At 41.3% G+C, this 12545-nt stretch overlaps 1 protein-coding gene across 10 annotated transcripts in view; it reads right to left on the reverse strand.

Annotated features, from left to right (window-relative positions):
• The window catches only part of MYH10 (myosin heavy chain 10), a 103117-nt gene that overhangs the window by 31102 nt on the left and 59470 nt on the right, over positions 1-12545 (reverse strand). For all 10 annotated transcript variants that reach the window (XM_040530504.1, XM_040530496.1, XM_040530506.1 and 7 more), the window contains 7 exons: positions 9989-10052; positions 8180-8278; positions 7064-7207; positions 6662-6757; positions 2837-2955; positions 2263-2415; positions 1673-1846 (listed from right to left, as the gene is read on the reverse strand). In XM_040530504.1, coding sequence (XP_040386438.1) covers positions 1673-1846; positions 2263-2415; positions 2837-2955; positions 6662-6757; positions 7064-7207; positions 8180-8278; positions 9989-10052 — 849 coding nt within the window. The remainder of the gene's footprint in view (positions 1-1672; positions 1847-2262; positions 2416-2836; positions 2956-6661; positions 6758-7063; positions 7208-8179; positions 8279-9988; positions 10053-12545) is intronic.

Here is a 12545-nt window from a genome sequence, read left to right on the forward strand (position 1 = left end):
ATAAAAAGTTGATCCTAGTTTGATATAAATTAAAGCAAACTGTGGGGGAATTCAGTTCCATGAAGGCATTATGACTGGTTCAAACAAATTCATTCCAATGTATATGGACTCTGATAGAGCTGACCTGGTACTGCCTGAAGCCTTGCTTTCAGACAAGACTGGAATAGATGACCTCCAGAGTTCCCTTCCAAACATTTCTACAGCACGTACCTATGCAGCAGCTCACCCAGATTTCCACAGTAGTTACTGTCATGCTTTAATGTTGGCAAAACTGAAGACAATTATCCCCCCCAGCCACTTGATACTACTGTGGCAGCCACCAAGCCTTCCCTTGCCAAGCCTTGTGTTGATATGCAGTAGCAGCATCCAGAGGGATTCAGCAGGCTTAACTTCAGCAGCCAGCAGTTTTATACACTACTCCATTAGAGGGTTTGTTTATTCTTAGAATGAAGTAGGGAACAAGCAACACTTGCATTGTACAGCTGTAGAATTGTTTGACAATCATTTTCCTCAGGGAAGACAGACTGATATACACAGGAACAGAATGGAAAAATAGTTCATAAAGATTTGTATTTCATAAGTTCCTAATGAACTCAGAAATTAAACATTTGAAGATGTTTATATTTTGCCTACTACATAGCATCACATACTTCATTTGCTGAACAATTAAGACCATACTGACATTTCCTTTAAAAAAAGTACTTCAATGTATTTTAGAATATTCACTTAAAACATCTGCATATTGAGAACACCCCCATTCTGAAGCCTCCAGTCTTTTTGGCAGAGATTTTACCTTCCAAGGAGACAGAATTTTAAGCTCCACTCTCAAAATGCAACATTTTGATAACTGAAATAAGATTTCCCTTTTGTTACTGCAACACAAGAAAACAACCAAACAAAAAAGCACCAATGCCAGAGTGCGTCCGTTCTGCTCTTCAGGATGCACAGCATCATTGGCACTGCCAACTCTGGGTACTCTAGAGTACACACAGACGAATGTAAAGAGCAGTAACTGCAATGCTCTAGTTTTAATTAAACAGAGTCACAAAATAACTTTGACAACATACTTCTGACATGCAAAGAGAACCTTGCAGGAACTATGATCCTCAGTCCTCCAAGTCCCTTCCTGAAACCAGCTGTTCCTACTGCTTTGAAGTCTTCTTCAGCTTCTGTATATTGAGCAGCCAGAATATCAAAGTGCAGTGATAACACCACCTTTAAAATATTACTGCCCTATTCAAAAGGCAGATTTGCAAGAAAGTTTATCCTAAATGGAGTTTTGGAATTTTTTCTATTGATTTCAAATTAAAAGTTTTACCTTAAGTCTTGAAAAGCTTTCTTACTAAGTCACCACAGTAAAGCTCCATTAACGCACTGCCATGGTTTAACATGAAAGTGAAAGGACTAAAGACTTCGTTAGTACAAGGGAAAAGGTATAAAAATAGTTGCTTAATATCTTTAGCAGAGTGTTTCAACCTAACATCGGGTCAAAACCCCTTAAGGATAAATACTTTTTATTAATACATGGCATTTTAGGCCTTGGAATTCAGCATTCAAGTTAACTGTTTCCACAACAGCTTTGCAAGAAATCTCTGTACAGTCCTACAATTTGCAAGACAAACCCTTGAGATGAAGCTCTTCTCCTTAGAGTATTATTAATGCACAAACTCACAGGTCTTTCAATCAAGTCAATGCAAGGCTGCAGATCCAGTCCAAAGTCAATGAAATTCCACTCTATACCCTCTCGTTGGTACTCCTCTTGCTCCAGGATAAACATCGTGTGGTTGAACAACTGCTGAAGCTTCTCATTGGTGTAGTTAATGCAGAGTTGCTCAAAGGAGTTCAACTACAAAAATAACATTAGTAAGCAAGAATAATTCAGTGACAGGATTTACCACATGTTTGGAAGTCAAAAATTTGACCTTGTAAGGAAATCCCCTGAAAGCCCTGCAACATTCAAGTACATTGTAAAGAAAATTGGAAAACGGATTATTCAAAGTCTCTTATGTTCCCTGGTACCTATACTGAACTAGCACGTAATAGGGAAACATAATTGTTGTAGAAGCATCACATATCAGAGAATGGTTTACTGTTTGATTTTTTGGCACTATAATTCAGGGTTGTCAAAGCATTCATGTGCTACAAACCCCCAAACCCTTCTGCAGCCTTGGAATATGCATGCGTTTAGTAGCTCTACAGTTAATCCTGAACGCACAACAACATGGAGAGGAAAAGAAAAATCTGATCAGTGTTTTAAAGTACCTCAAAGATCTCAAACCCAGCAATATCCAGAATTCCAATAAAAGACGCTCCCTGTCGTTTGGTCCTGTCCAAAGCTTTGTTAATGCGGTGAACAAGCCAGCGGAAGAGGCGTTCATAGGTGGCCTTTGCCAAAGCTTCCACTGCAAAGTCTGCCTGAAAATCCAAACAGGAAAGTTTATTTACTCTGGAAAAGTCATCAAAAGAACACGGACATGGATGTTATCAAAAATAACTGAGCAACAACAGAAGTTCAATGGTGTTAATACCACTGGGGAAAGAAAACAAGCAGCTGAAATAGTATGCAGTTTGATGTTATGTTGATGCGTTTCTAAACAGTACCATAAAAACAAAAGCTCTATGCATTTGGTATGTATAACTACATGAAAGGATAAAACCAACAGAAGGCCAAGGAAAAGGAAGTTTCTTCTACTCTACCACTGACTTTTACCACTTAAAGGATGTTTAATGAGGACAGCAAACAAAGTTGGTGCCAGTACACATTTAATGCCACCTTTCCTTATTAAGAAGGAATCAGGATGAGGTACAGTTTCATCTTCATAGCACCACAACTTACTTGTTCTTTGGTCTGGGCTTTCTGAACGTAATCTCTGCCGACTTTGATGCGTGGTGTCAGTATGGCCCGGGTGAACTCCATCACGTTCATTCCCAGTAGATGGCAGAGTTTCTGTGCAACTGGAGATTGAAGTAATAAATGTAAGTGCTTAAATCCTCCACAGCAGCTAGCAACATGGGTGAAACAGGCTACTGACAAAGGCATTCATGCACCAACTGAAAAATTTAACAGCTATTCAAAATAGCTGTCAGGAAGATGCGCTTCTCTTGTGGACAGACCTACCCTACTGGAAAGCCCGTGTCTGTGGGACTTCATCCCAAAAGCTGATGCAAGTGTCTACAGAAGTACCCACTGAACTTCCTTAAGGGAATGCGGAAAATGCTACATTTCACAAAGTTACAAGGAGGTCATGCAGCAGTCTATTGCCCACACACAGGCCTTCATTTCATTACTTTAATGGGAACATTTTCTCACCTCCAAAAAAAAGCACAGCATGGTGTCACACGTCAACTCCATCACATTAAAGGTTGCTTAAAAACCTGTGCTTCAGTTTAGGCAGGTATGGCAGCATAATGCTATGAATGCTTGTATTACAGACTACAGCAAAATACATTGTTTATACAAAATATTATAAATCCATGTTTTAAATTGCTTAGAATAATGCATACAGCAGCTCACTTTTAGACAGCTTGAACTCTCCTGGTGTCCTGGTTCATTGTTTGAAATTATGCATTACCCACACCCTCATCAGATATTCTCGCTGCATCAACCCCTTTTTTCAAATAACCTTTCCAATAGGCTAGGTGCTTATGATTCCAAATTTCTAAAAATGAAAGTGACGCTAAAGATATTTTTAGGTCTGGGTAAGCGTTGCCCTTTAGCAGGAAGCTCTCCACACTCTACTCAGTAAGTATTTCAACCTCTTAGCTTTCTAGTTTGGCAGCTCATTGTTTTCCTGTTGAAATAAAAATATTTTTTTATAAACCTACATTAAAAAAGGATAATACCAACATAAAAGCAGAGGACGTTTTTGTACAGTATTCAAAATGCTACTACTTGATTTTAAAGTCTGCAGTTGTCTGCTATACGTTCATTAGAATGGTTCATACATCAAAACATAGCTGCATCAGTGAAGTTAACATGGCATCACAAACTGAGTATTCCTTTCACTTTAGCTACATACATGAGCACTTGTCAGGCACAATCTGCCCTTAGTGAAACCACGCTGGTGACAGCCAACTTGACTTCACTAAGGGCAGATCATGCCTGACAAATTTGGTGGCTTGCTACAACAGGGTTACAGCATTGGTGGATAAGGGAAAAGCAACTGACATCACCTTCCTGGACTTGTGAAAGGCATTTGACACTGTGCCCCATGACATCCTTGTCTCTAAATTGGAGCCGCATGGATGTGACGGATGGAGCACTCGGTGGGTAAGCAATTAGCCGGATGGCTGCACTCAGAGTTGCGGTCAGTGGCTCAGTGTGCAGGTGGAGATCAGTGACAAGCGGTGTTCCTCAGGGGTCAGCACTGGGACCGGCACTGTTTAACATCTTTGTCAGGGACGTGGACAGGGGAACCGAGCACACCCTCAGCAAGTCTGCCGATGCCACTGAGCTGTGTGGTGTGGTCGATGCGCTGGAGGGAAGGGCTGCTGTCCTGAGGGGCCTGGGCAGGCTGAGAGGTGGGCCTGTGCGGCCCTCGTGAGGTTCAGCAAGGCCAAGGGCAAGGCCCTGGATCTGGGTCAGGGCAATCCCAAGCACAAACACTCCACAAAGGCTGGGTGGAGAATGGATTGAGAGCAGCCCTGAGGAGAAGGACTTGGGAGTGTTGGTGGATGAGAAGCTCCACATGAGCCAGCAGCGTGTGCAATTGCAGCCCAGAACGGCAGCCATATCCCAGGCTGCACCAACAGCAGAGACAACACCGGGTCATGCTACTTCACTCACTTGGTTTCCCTCCTTCAGTCAAATCATTTAAAAGCTCTCTGTGCAATTTCTATCGCTGACATGTAGGATTGTTTCTTTTTTTTTTTTTTTTGTCTTAATGTTGCACCAGAAGCAACATACAACTCATCTTGTTCACTTACAGCTGAGGAATGTCCACTTAATTGTCCATTGATTGTAGCAAGCCCTGGCTATCCGACTTCGGGTTTAATTTCTGGATAAGGCAAAGATGCTGGAAAAGCTTCTATTACAGTTGAAGTACAAACCTGATGAAATTGCTTATGAACCTTTTGGAAGAAAGGCTTCTAAACCTAGCAAGTATGAATTGGTTCTGTAAAAACAGCTTCTCTCTCCTCTTTCTCCAGGACTGCTATATGAACTGTTTGCTATCTCTTATGTTTATACTTGAAATGGTTCTTTAACTGTTTCTTTTTTTTTAATCCACGTTGTTTAGGTTCACACCTTTACTACCCACACAAATTCCTTCCTGTCTATGGGGAGACAAATCTGCCCTATTTCAGACACACCTCTAAACTTGTCACTGTCATGACACTTATTTCTCTGTAGTATACTAGGGAAACCCATCAGTGAGATGTGACAATACAAATGACAAGCAGATGAAGATCAGCTTCATTCCGTGTCTTCAAAACGATACGGTAAAAAATATCACCAGATAACCTAGTAAAATAGTTTTAAAACGCAGAAGAACAGCAACATGCTTTAACTGCAATTGCATCTTTTCAGCATCTTCACTTCTCTATTCAAAATTCTATATTCGGTATTAAAATTATTCAATAGCACACTATTGGATATAGATATGCTTTAGAATTCTATGTCCAAAACCAACAGTAATAAAACAAAAGTGAAGATAGTCAGAAAGTAAGAAGCATTTATATCTTTCGTACATTCCACCTTTTAAATGGAAACATACTCCTTTGAGCTGTCTCAGCTGACACTAAAAGCCCCAAAACCCAACCACCCACCCAACCTTTCTTCCTCCCTGCAAAACCCCAAATGCCAACTGCCAGCCAAATGTCCAGTCAGTGATTGTTGAGCTTTAATCCATACCTGCTTGCTGGAGCACTTTGGGCAGCAGGCCACTGCCCTGGGAAATCACAAAAGTTTTGGACACTGCAAGCAGTACGCGCACACAGCAATTTAGGGCAATTATGAAACAAGACAGACAAGAATTTGATTCGTGCGTGTGCAGCAGGTCTCATGAATGATTCTTACTGCTCCGTGCACTGAGGTCAGTTCTCAAAGCTGACTTTCCATGACAGCCTTTAAAAGGCCACAACTGAAGTACTAAATTCAAAATCTGAGAACCACTTCATCAGCTATTTTAGTGAAGAAAACTCCTCAAAATGCTGATTGCATTGCATTTAGGGTACTGATAAATTTTAGTCACGCTACCATACCACTTCAGAAATCAGATTTTCTGAAATATAGCATTCTTATGTTCAGCCATTTCACTATGGAAGTTGTGCTTGGCTCCAGGGTTCTTATCATTGGCAAGAAAACTGCTGTCAGGAACCAAAGAAAAACGGATTTAAGCATGCACTTTTTCCTAGTGCTTAAGTCTTTGTAGATAGCAATAAACAGGACTACAACTGAAATACTTAAAGTTTAGAAGCAATGCAAACAGCATAAATTCTGTTGATGGATACCTGAATTTGTCTGCATTATGAGAATGGAAGATGAGAGTTTTAATAACTGCCTGTTGGCTACTACCATCGCAATCACGGTGCCTTTTTGCCAAGAAACTTTAACAAGGAAGCTCAGAGGGCTGCTCTATACCCAAAGATATGCACTAAACAAACGATAGGAAGAAAACTGCAGCTCAAGTTAAAGGAAGCCATACAAGCATGACCAACTTACCAGTATTCTCTGGCATAGAGGCTTGATCGGTATTTCTCTCCTTCTTAAAGGAAATATTCCCAAACTGTAGCACTGAAGACACCACTTTCAGCATTGCTGTGTTAACAAAAGACATGCACCAGTTTAATTGAAGAGAGTTCAACTTAGCAATTTTTTCTTCTGTTACTTACATCATTTTCCTTTCAAACTTGAAGCACAAGTTCAGAAAGGAATTAAGTTTGTACCACACATTTTAGGCAAATGGCTTTAACTCAACTCTAAGCTTACATTAAGCAAACACTTGTTGCAGGCTGTCAAGACACCAAAACAATGTTAAATTTGGTGACATTAAATTAGCAAGTGTTTACACACATGTGCACAGGACAAAAAGTACACTTTAACAATTCAAGAGGCTTAACTTACACAAGATCTCGTCATGTGAAAATCCCATGATATGCATTGCTTCCATAGTCTCCTGAAAGTTATCCTTGTCTTGTTGCCCAGGAATGGGGATGTAGCCATTAGATAAAAATCTGTAGTTGTTAAATCCTTCAAGCAGCAGGTCAGCTGTATTGGGGGGGAAAGGAGAAGAGAAAGAACAACAAGCTAAGGAACTGCTGTTCTCACCCACCTGTACATTGTTTTCACTAAATGCACAGCCTATGCTTTACAAAATCAGTTCCTCAGCTATGGCTACAAGCCATTACACCAGCTTAGTAATTCATTCTTTTAAAACTAAAAACATGAGTATACCCTAAAAGCTGAAGCCAGATTCCCAGAACACCTATCTGAAGCATCCTACATTAGCTCTTTAACGCATTATGCCTGTAAAAAGAACATTACCTAACTCAGGTCTAGCATAATCATAAATCCCTGTTTAAAGCACCCTAAAACAAGCATCTCTATTGGAAGGTAACAGACACAAGCAGAAGTGGAGCTGGGTATTGATGATAAACAGATCAAGGATGCTAAACGCCAAGTTTATTTAACACAGGACAAAAAGTGGGTCAACTCTGAAGTCTGTACCTTCAAATAGTTTCACTTATCACAGCCTAGCAGGAATCCCCAGTTACCAGGAGAAAAGGGTAGAAGATAACCAGCACAGTACTGCAAAGGGTGAAGAAAGCCTCATGGTTTCATTATATATTGACAAAATGGCTGCTCTTCTCCCTAGTTTGAAGGCACTGCCCGGTGTGGGTACGGCTGTCACTGCCAACCAGATTTGTTATTAATCAGCTGGGAGCACACTGCCGTTTCAATCCAGCGATTCCTGGCCAGAGACCGAAGACACCAGGCTGCCCAAACAGGACTTTGTCATGTAGCAGCCATTTGCTTGAAATGCAACAGTTGTTTGACAGCATACTTGACAAAACACAGAAGTTACTTCAAAATCAAGCCACCTGGCTTTTCATTTCTTTCTTCTTTTAAAACTCGCTGTTTCAAGACCAAACAACAGTTCAAACTAAACTGTGTTAACACTAGAATAACAAACTCAGCACACAAATGCAACAGATTTAAACAGTGAGATTCTTAACTTACACTTGAGGTGCTCTCCTGCTCCAGCTAGCAATTGATAGAAGATATGAAATGTCCGCTCATCTTTAGCCTGACGAACAGCGCGAGACTTCTCCAACAAGTCTGATTACTGCTAGTCAAGGATGCTCTAGAATTTTCGGTAAAAAAAGACATCCAGTGCACACAGAACTCAAAGCAGGCTATATAATTACGTAAGGACCAAAAGGAACTTTAATACTAATGACGGGACTACATCCAATACAAACTTTCAGTAACTTGAAATGAGGGGTTTCAAATTCAGACAGATAGAAGCCCACATTTAATTCCAGCAAACTCGTTTCTTGGATGCTGTCTACATTTCCCCGCCACACGCAGCTGATGTCTGTAAGGGATCACTGAGACCTAAGTGGGAGGGGGAGCTGGTCTCATTCTTTTTCAATCATTCTTCTATTAGGACTTGAGTCCTACTTGAAGTACCAAAAACCCAGCAGCTGCTGAACACTAAAGTACTCTTTCTAGTACATTCAGCATTTCTTTCAAGTATGTTTTTTTTTTAAACAGACTATCCTTCATTGCCTTTAAAAAGTTTCCAAACTCGATTTTGTGCAGCTGATAGTGTCTAGTAAGCTGCAACAAGCTGCTGTGTTACTTAAATTTTCATGTCTTGATATTCCATATTGTAAAACAAATGTGGGACCACTATTTGAAGTGACACAAGGGCAAGTTCCTGCGATGAAGAAAGAATTCCCTAAAAGGTAAGTCTTCCTGTTTTCATAAACTTCTGGGCAAAACTATTCAAAACTTTCATAAAAGCAAGAACTGCCCTCGTTCCTGTACTAAGCACCAAATTGAAAAAAAGTTGTTCAACATTAAAGCATATTTTGAATAACTGCAGATTTTTCCCAGCCTTATTGGGAAATTATATTTTATGACAGTACCAAACACACACACTATCCTTAAAATGAAGCAGTGTAACTCACAGGCACAGAATGAAAGCTTAGTTGCATCAATGTTTATGATTAATACTCACAAGATATTGTTTACCAAGGCTCTTCATTTCATAACTTTATGGCCACCCTGTTTCTATTCCCCACAGAGAAGCAGCTGAACAGACTAGAAAAGTTTACACATCCTTAGAAAACAACTTTAGAGAAGGCTTTCAGGATAAGTGTTTTTACTTGTTCTTATGCAATCACACATAAAAACGGACCTTAAAACTACAACTGAATTAGGCTTCAGCATTAATTGGTAGTAGGCCTTGTGTTGCCGAACCTTCCTGGTATCCAGAAGCCCTGCGAAACCAGAAGGTGACCAGCAGGACAGCACCTCCAGCGCTGTCACTCATTACAGAATCACAGAATCGTGATTCTGTAATGAGTGACAGCGCCTGAGGTGCTCAATGATGGAAGCTCATTGCTGAGCACCATCTCCGTCCCGGCAGAGAGCTGCTCTTGCAGCACTGAGGGGCAACCTTTGGCACAGTACAGTGGTTCCAGGTAGGAAAGCAGGGTTTTTCTAGTGTCCCCTCAAAAAGATAACATACATAGAACAAGCACGCTTGAAATAATTCCTTTGACAAACCCTGTTTTTAAGTCTAGCCTAAAATTCCAGCAGACTTCAGAGTGCTAAGCGTTGGTATATCCAATTTCTAAGCCTGAGGAAGCATGCTGGCTTCATGACATTTGAGCACTTGTTTTGAAACAAAGGAGGAGAGACATTGTCAAAGGAATCCAGAAATATGGTAACCTTTCACTACATTCCAACAAATTCAAGGGTTAAAAAAAAAACTTTTGAAACTTGCATTTCACACTGACGTAGCATGAAGGAGGATACATGTCTCAATGTTGGCCCCGACAATATAACCAGTAACATCAAAGTTAATCCTAATGAACTTGCCCTGCAAAGAAAAAAGATTTCTGTAAGTACTTATTTTTTCATTACGACAACTCAGCTGTCTGTATGAAAACAATGCAACCTGCACATTAGGTAATAAGCATTTCACACAAGTTCAAATGAAAACTTCTCCATTCAGCGTACTCGTCCCGTCAGTGGAACACGTTACTCTGCATTCAAACACTTTCTGAAGACTGATGCACCAGGACTCTCACATTGACAGAACACGTTAAGTGAGAGTAGAGCAATGCTGAGATTTTCAGTGTGCACATTTCTATAGAACACCAACGTCCTCAGGCATGCCCACATTTGCTCTACCTGCAACAATCCCAAATCTCCATATGCTGCCTACCCCAGCCATCACAATCCTACTCCCTGTCCCAGGACCAGGCTGTCTGCTACCTCCACGGTCTCTTGTCTAGTGGTTGTAAAGAAGGGACCTAGAGATATAATACACCCCTTTCTTCCACACACATCTCCTTTTCCCCACAAAGGAGAAAATACAGAGCATACTTCCCCCACACGCTGGCTTTTGGGAAGAAACTGGTTGCAAGTGAACACATCGTACTGGGTCTCAGAGTTCAAACAAATCAGTTTCAAGCCACTTCAGTTCCCCAGCCTGGTTTGTTGCTTGCCACAAACGGTCCCCACTGGTTCTGGCTTGGATTTGGACCACTTCTAGTGTCTGTGCTCATGAAACTGGTAAGCATTTCCCTGGATGCAAGTGTCTGAAGAAACCAGTGGGAATACTCTGCAACCACACCAGGATCTCTGTTTTCATCACATTCAATTTCTATAGTCTTATCTACATAGAAACAGGTTTTGGAGCTCAGGGAGTATCACAGCAATTTGCTAACAGCCAGCTGAATGCTTCTTTTGATGATATCTGCACAAAGTCACCTACTAATATCTTCCATGGAGCCCTTTTGAAAGCTTTCTTGAAATCATTATCCAGGTCCTCCCATATCTCAAGTCTGACAGATTATTGCTATTAGTATGTTAAAAGAGAATTCCTGTTTGGCAGATCCCTTTCGCTCAGGGAATGTACTACTGATTTCCATATTAAATATTCTGCTCTACTAGTGTGGAGAATAGATGTATTCCAGCAATGGCCTGACGCACTAAGTGTTTCTGCAGTACACTGCCACACTGCAGAATTACAACACCTGAACAAGTTACCACAATCATTCAAACCATCACTTACCAGAACACCCTTGACCTCTTGGTTCCCTGACAAAGCCCATTCATGCCAAAACGGTTTGTGTGTACAAGCCTGACTGTGCTTCTCTCCCCAGCCAGGCCAGGGCACCCAGAGAAAGGAACCCCCAAGCCAGCCTTGCCTCAACTCGGCCTCAGAGCAAAGCGACTGCTCTGACTCAGTTGCACACCCTCAGCTCAGGGATTTCTCCAAGTTTTAGGAGAACTGTTGGAATACTTCAAATTGGCTTCAATGCTTACAACCCTACTGCTTAATGTGCAGTTTGGTTGGAAAGTCAGTGGCGCTAAAATGACTGCTGGAAAGATCAGGGCTTGTTTTCAAACACCCCCCGTAAGAGACCAGGCACTTGAACACAGATTTCTGGATATGAAGAAACAGAATGCTCTAAGCTCAAATTTGAACTAAAGCACCGTATTTTTCGTTCAGTAACCATCCAGAAAGCTGTATTTGGAACTGTTACACAGATAAAACCGTTGTTTTGCTGAAATTCAGCCAATAAACTAGATATACCACACGTGTCAGTGCCCACATGTCCAGCGAGGCAGCTGACAGCTTTTCACACAACGGGTCACAGAGATGCTTCTTCGAATGACATGGCTTGGGTTAGTCATGTTTTATGTGAGAGCAAGCATGAAGCACTACATAAGGTCTAGCCTGGTATAATTCAGAAGCGCTCTACTCTATTTCACACTTCAAAGTTATTACATTTCTGTTGCCAAGCCCCCAGCCCCAGGAATGAAACAAACAGAGGCAACACAGCCAGTTGACGCAGATGCCCACCAGGGGACGGGGACCTTCTCAGCCTCCAAGCTCAGTCACCACTGAAGCCAATACTAGAGAGGTCACTGATCTAGTTTATCTTCCTGAGAGTGAAGTATGAATATGCCCTTTCAACGAGCACAGGCAAACCTTGCTCTGAAGTCTTTAATCTCTCAGCTAGATGACCACCATTAGTCTCCAACAGGATCCTGTTTACGCTACCATTACAGCGCTGAAGTACACGGCTTTTTTAAAACCACGTAGGAAGGGAAGCAGCATTTGTCTTGTTAGGTCCATATTCCAGAACTAACTTTCCTATCCACTGCAAACTCCGGGCTTTATTTCCTGAAACACAGGAAATACATGCATTTTGTAGAGGTGAGGGGAAAAAAGTGACTGAACACTAGCCTTATTTCAGTATTACCTGGCATTATCAGCAAATAGGGGACAGCCTGGCCTCTTCATGCTGCACAGTAAAGACGGTTAAGCCTGTGTGTGCTGAACAACAGCAGTTCTCAC

This window comes from Cygnus olor, chromosome 18 (assembly GCF_009769625.2).
Source record: "Cygnus olor isolate bCygOlo1 chromosome 18, bCygOlo1.pri.v2, whole genome shotgun sequence".
NCBI lineage: Eukaryota > Metazoa > Chordata > Aves > Anseriformes > Anatidae > Cygnus > Cygnus olor.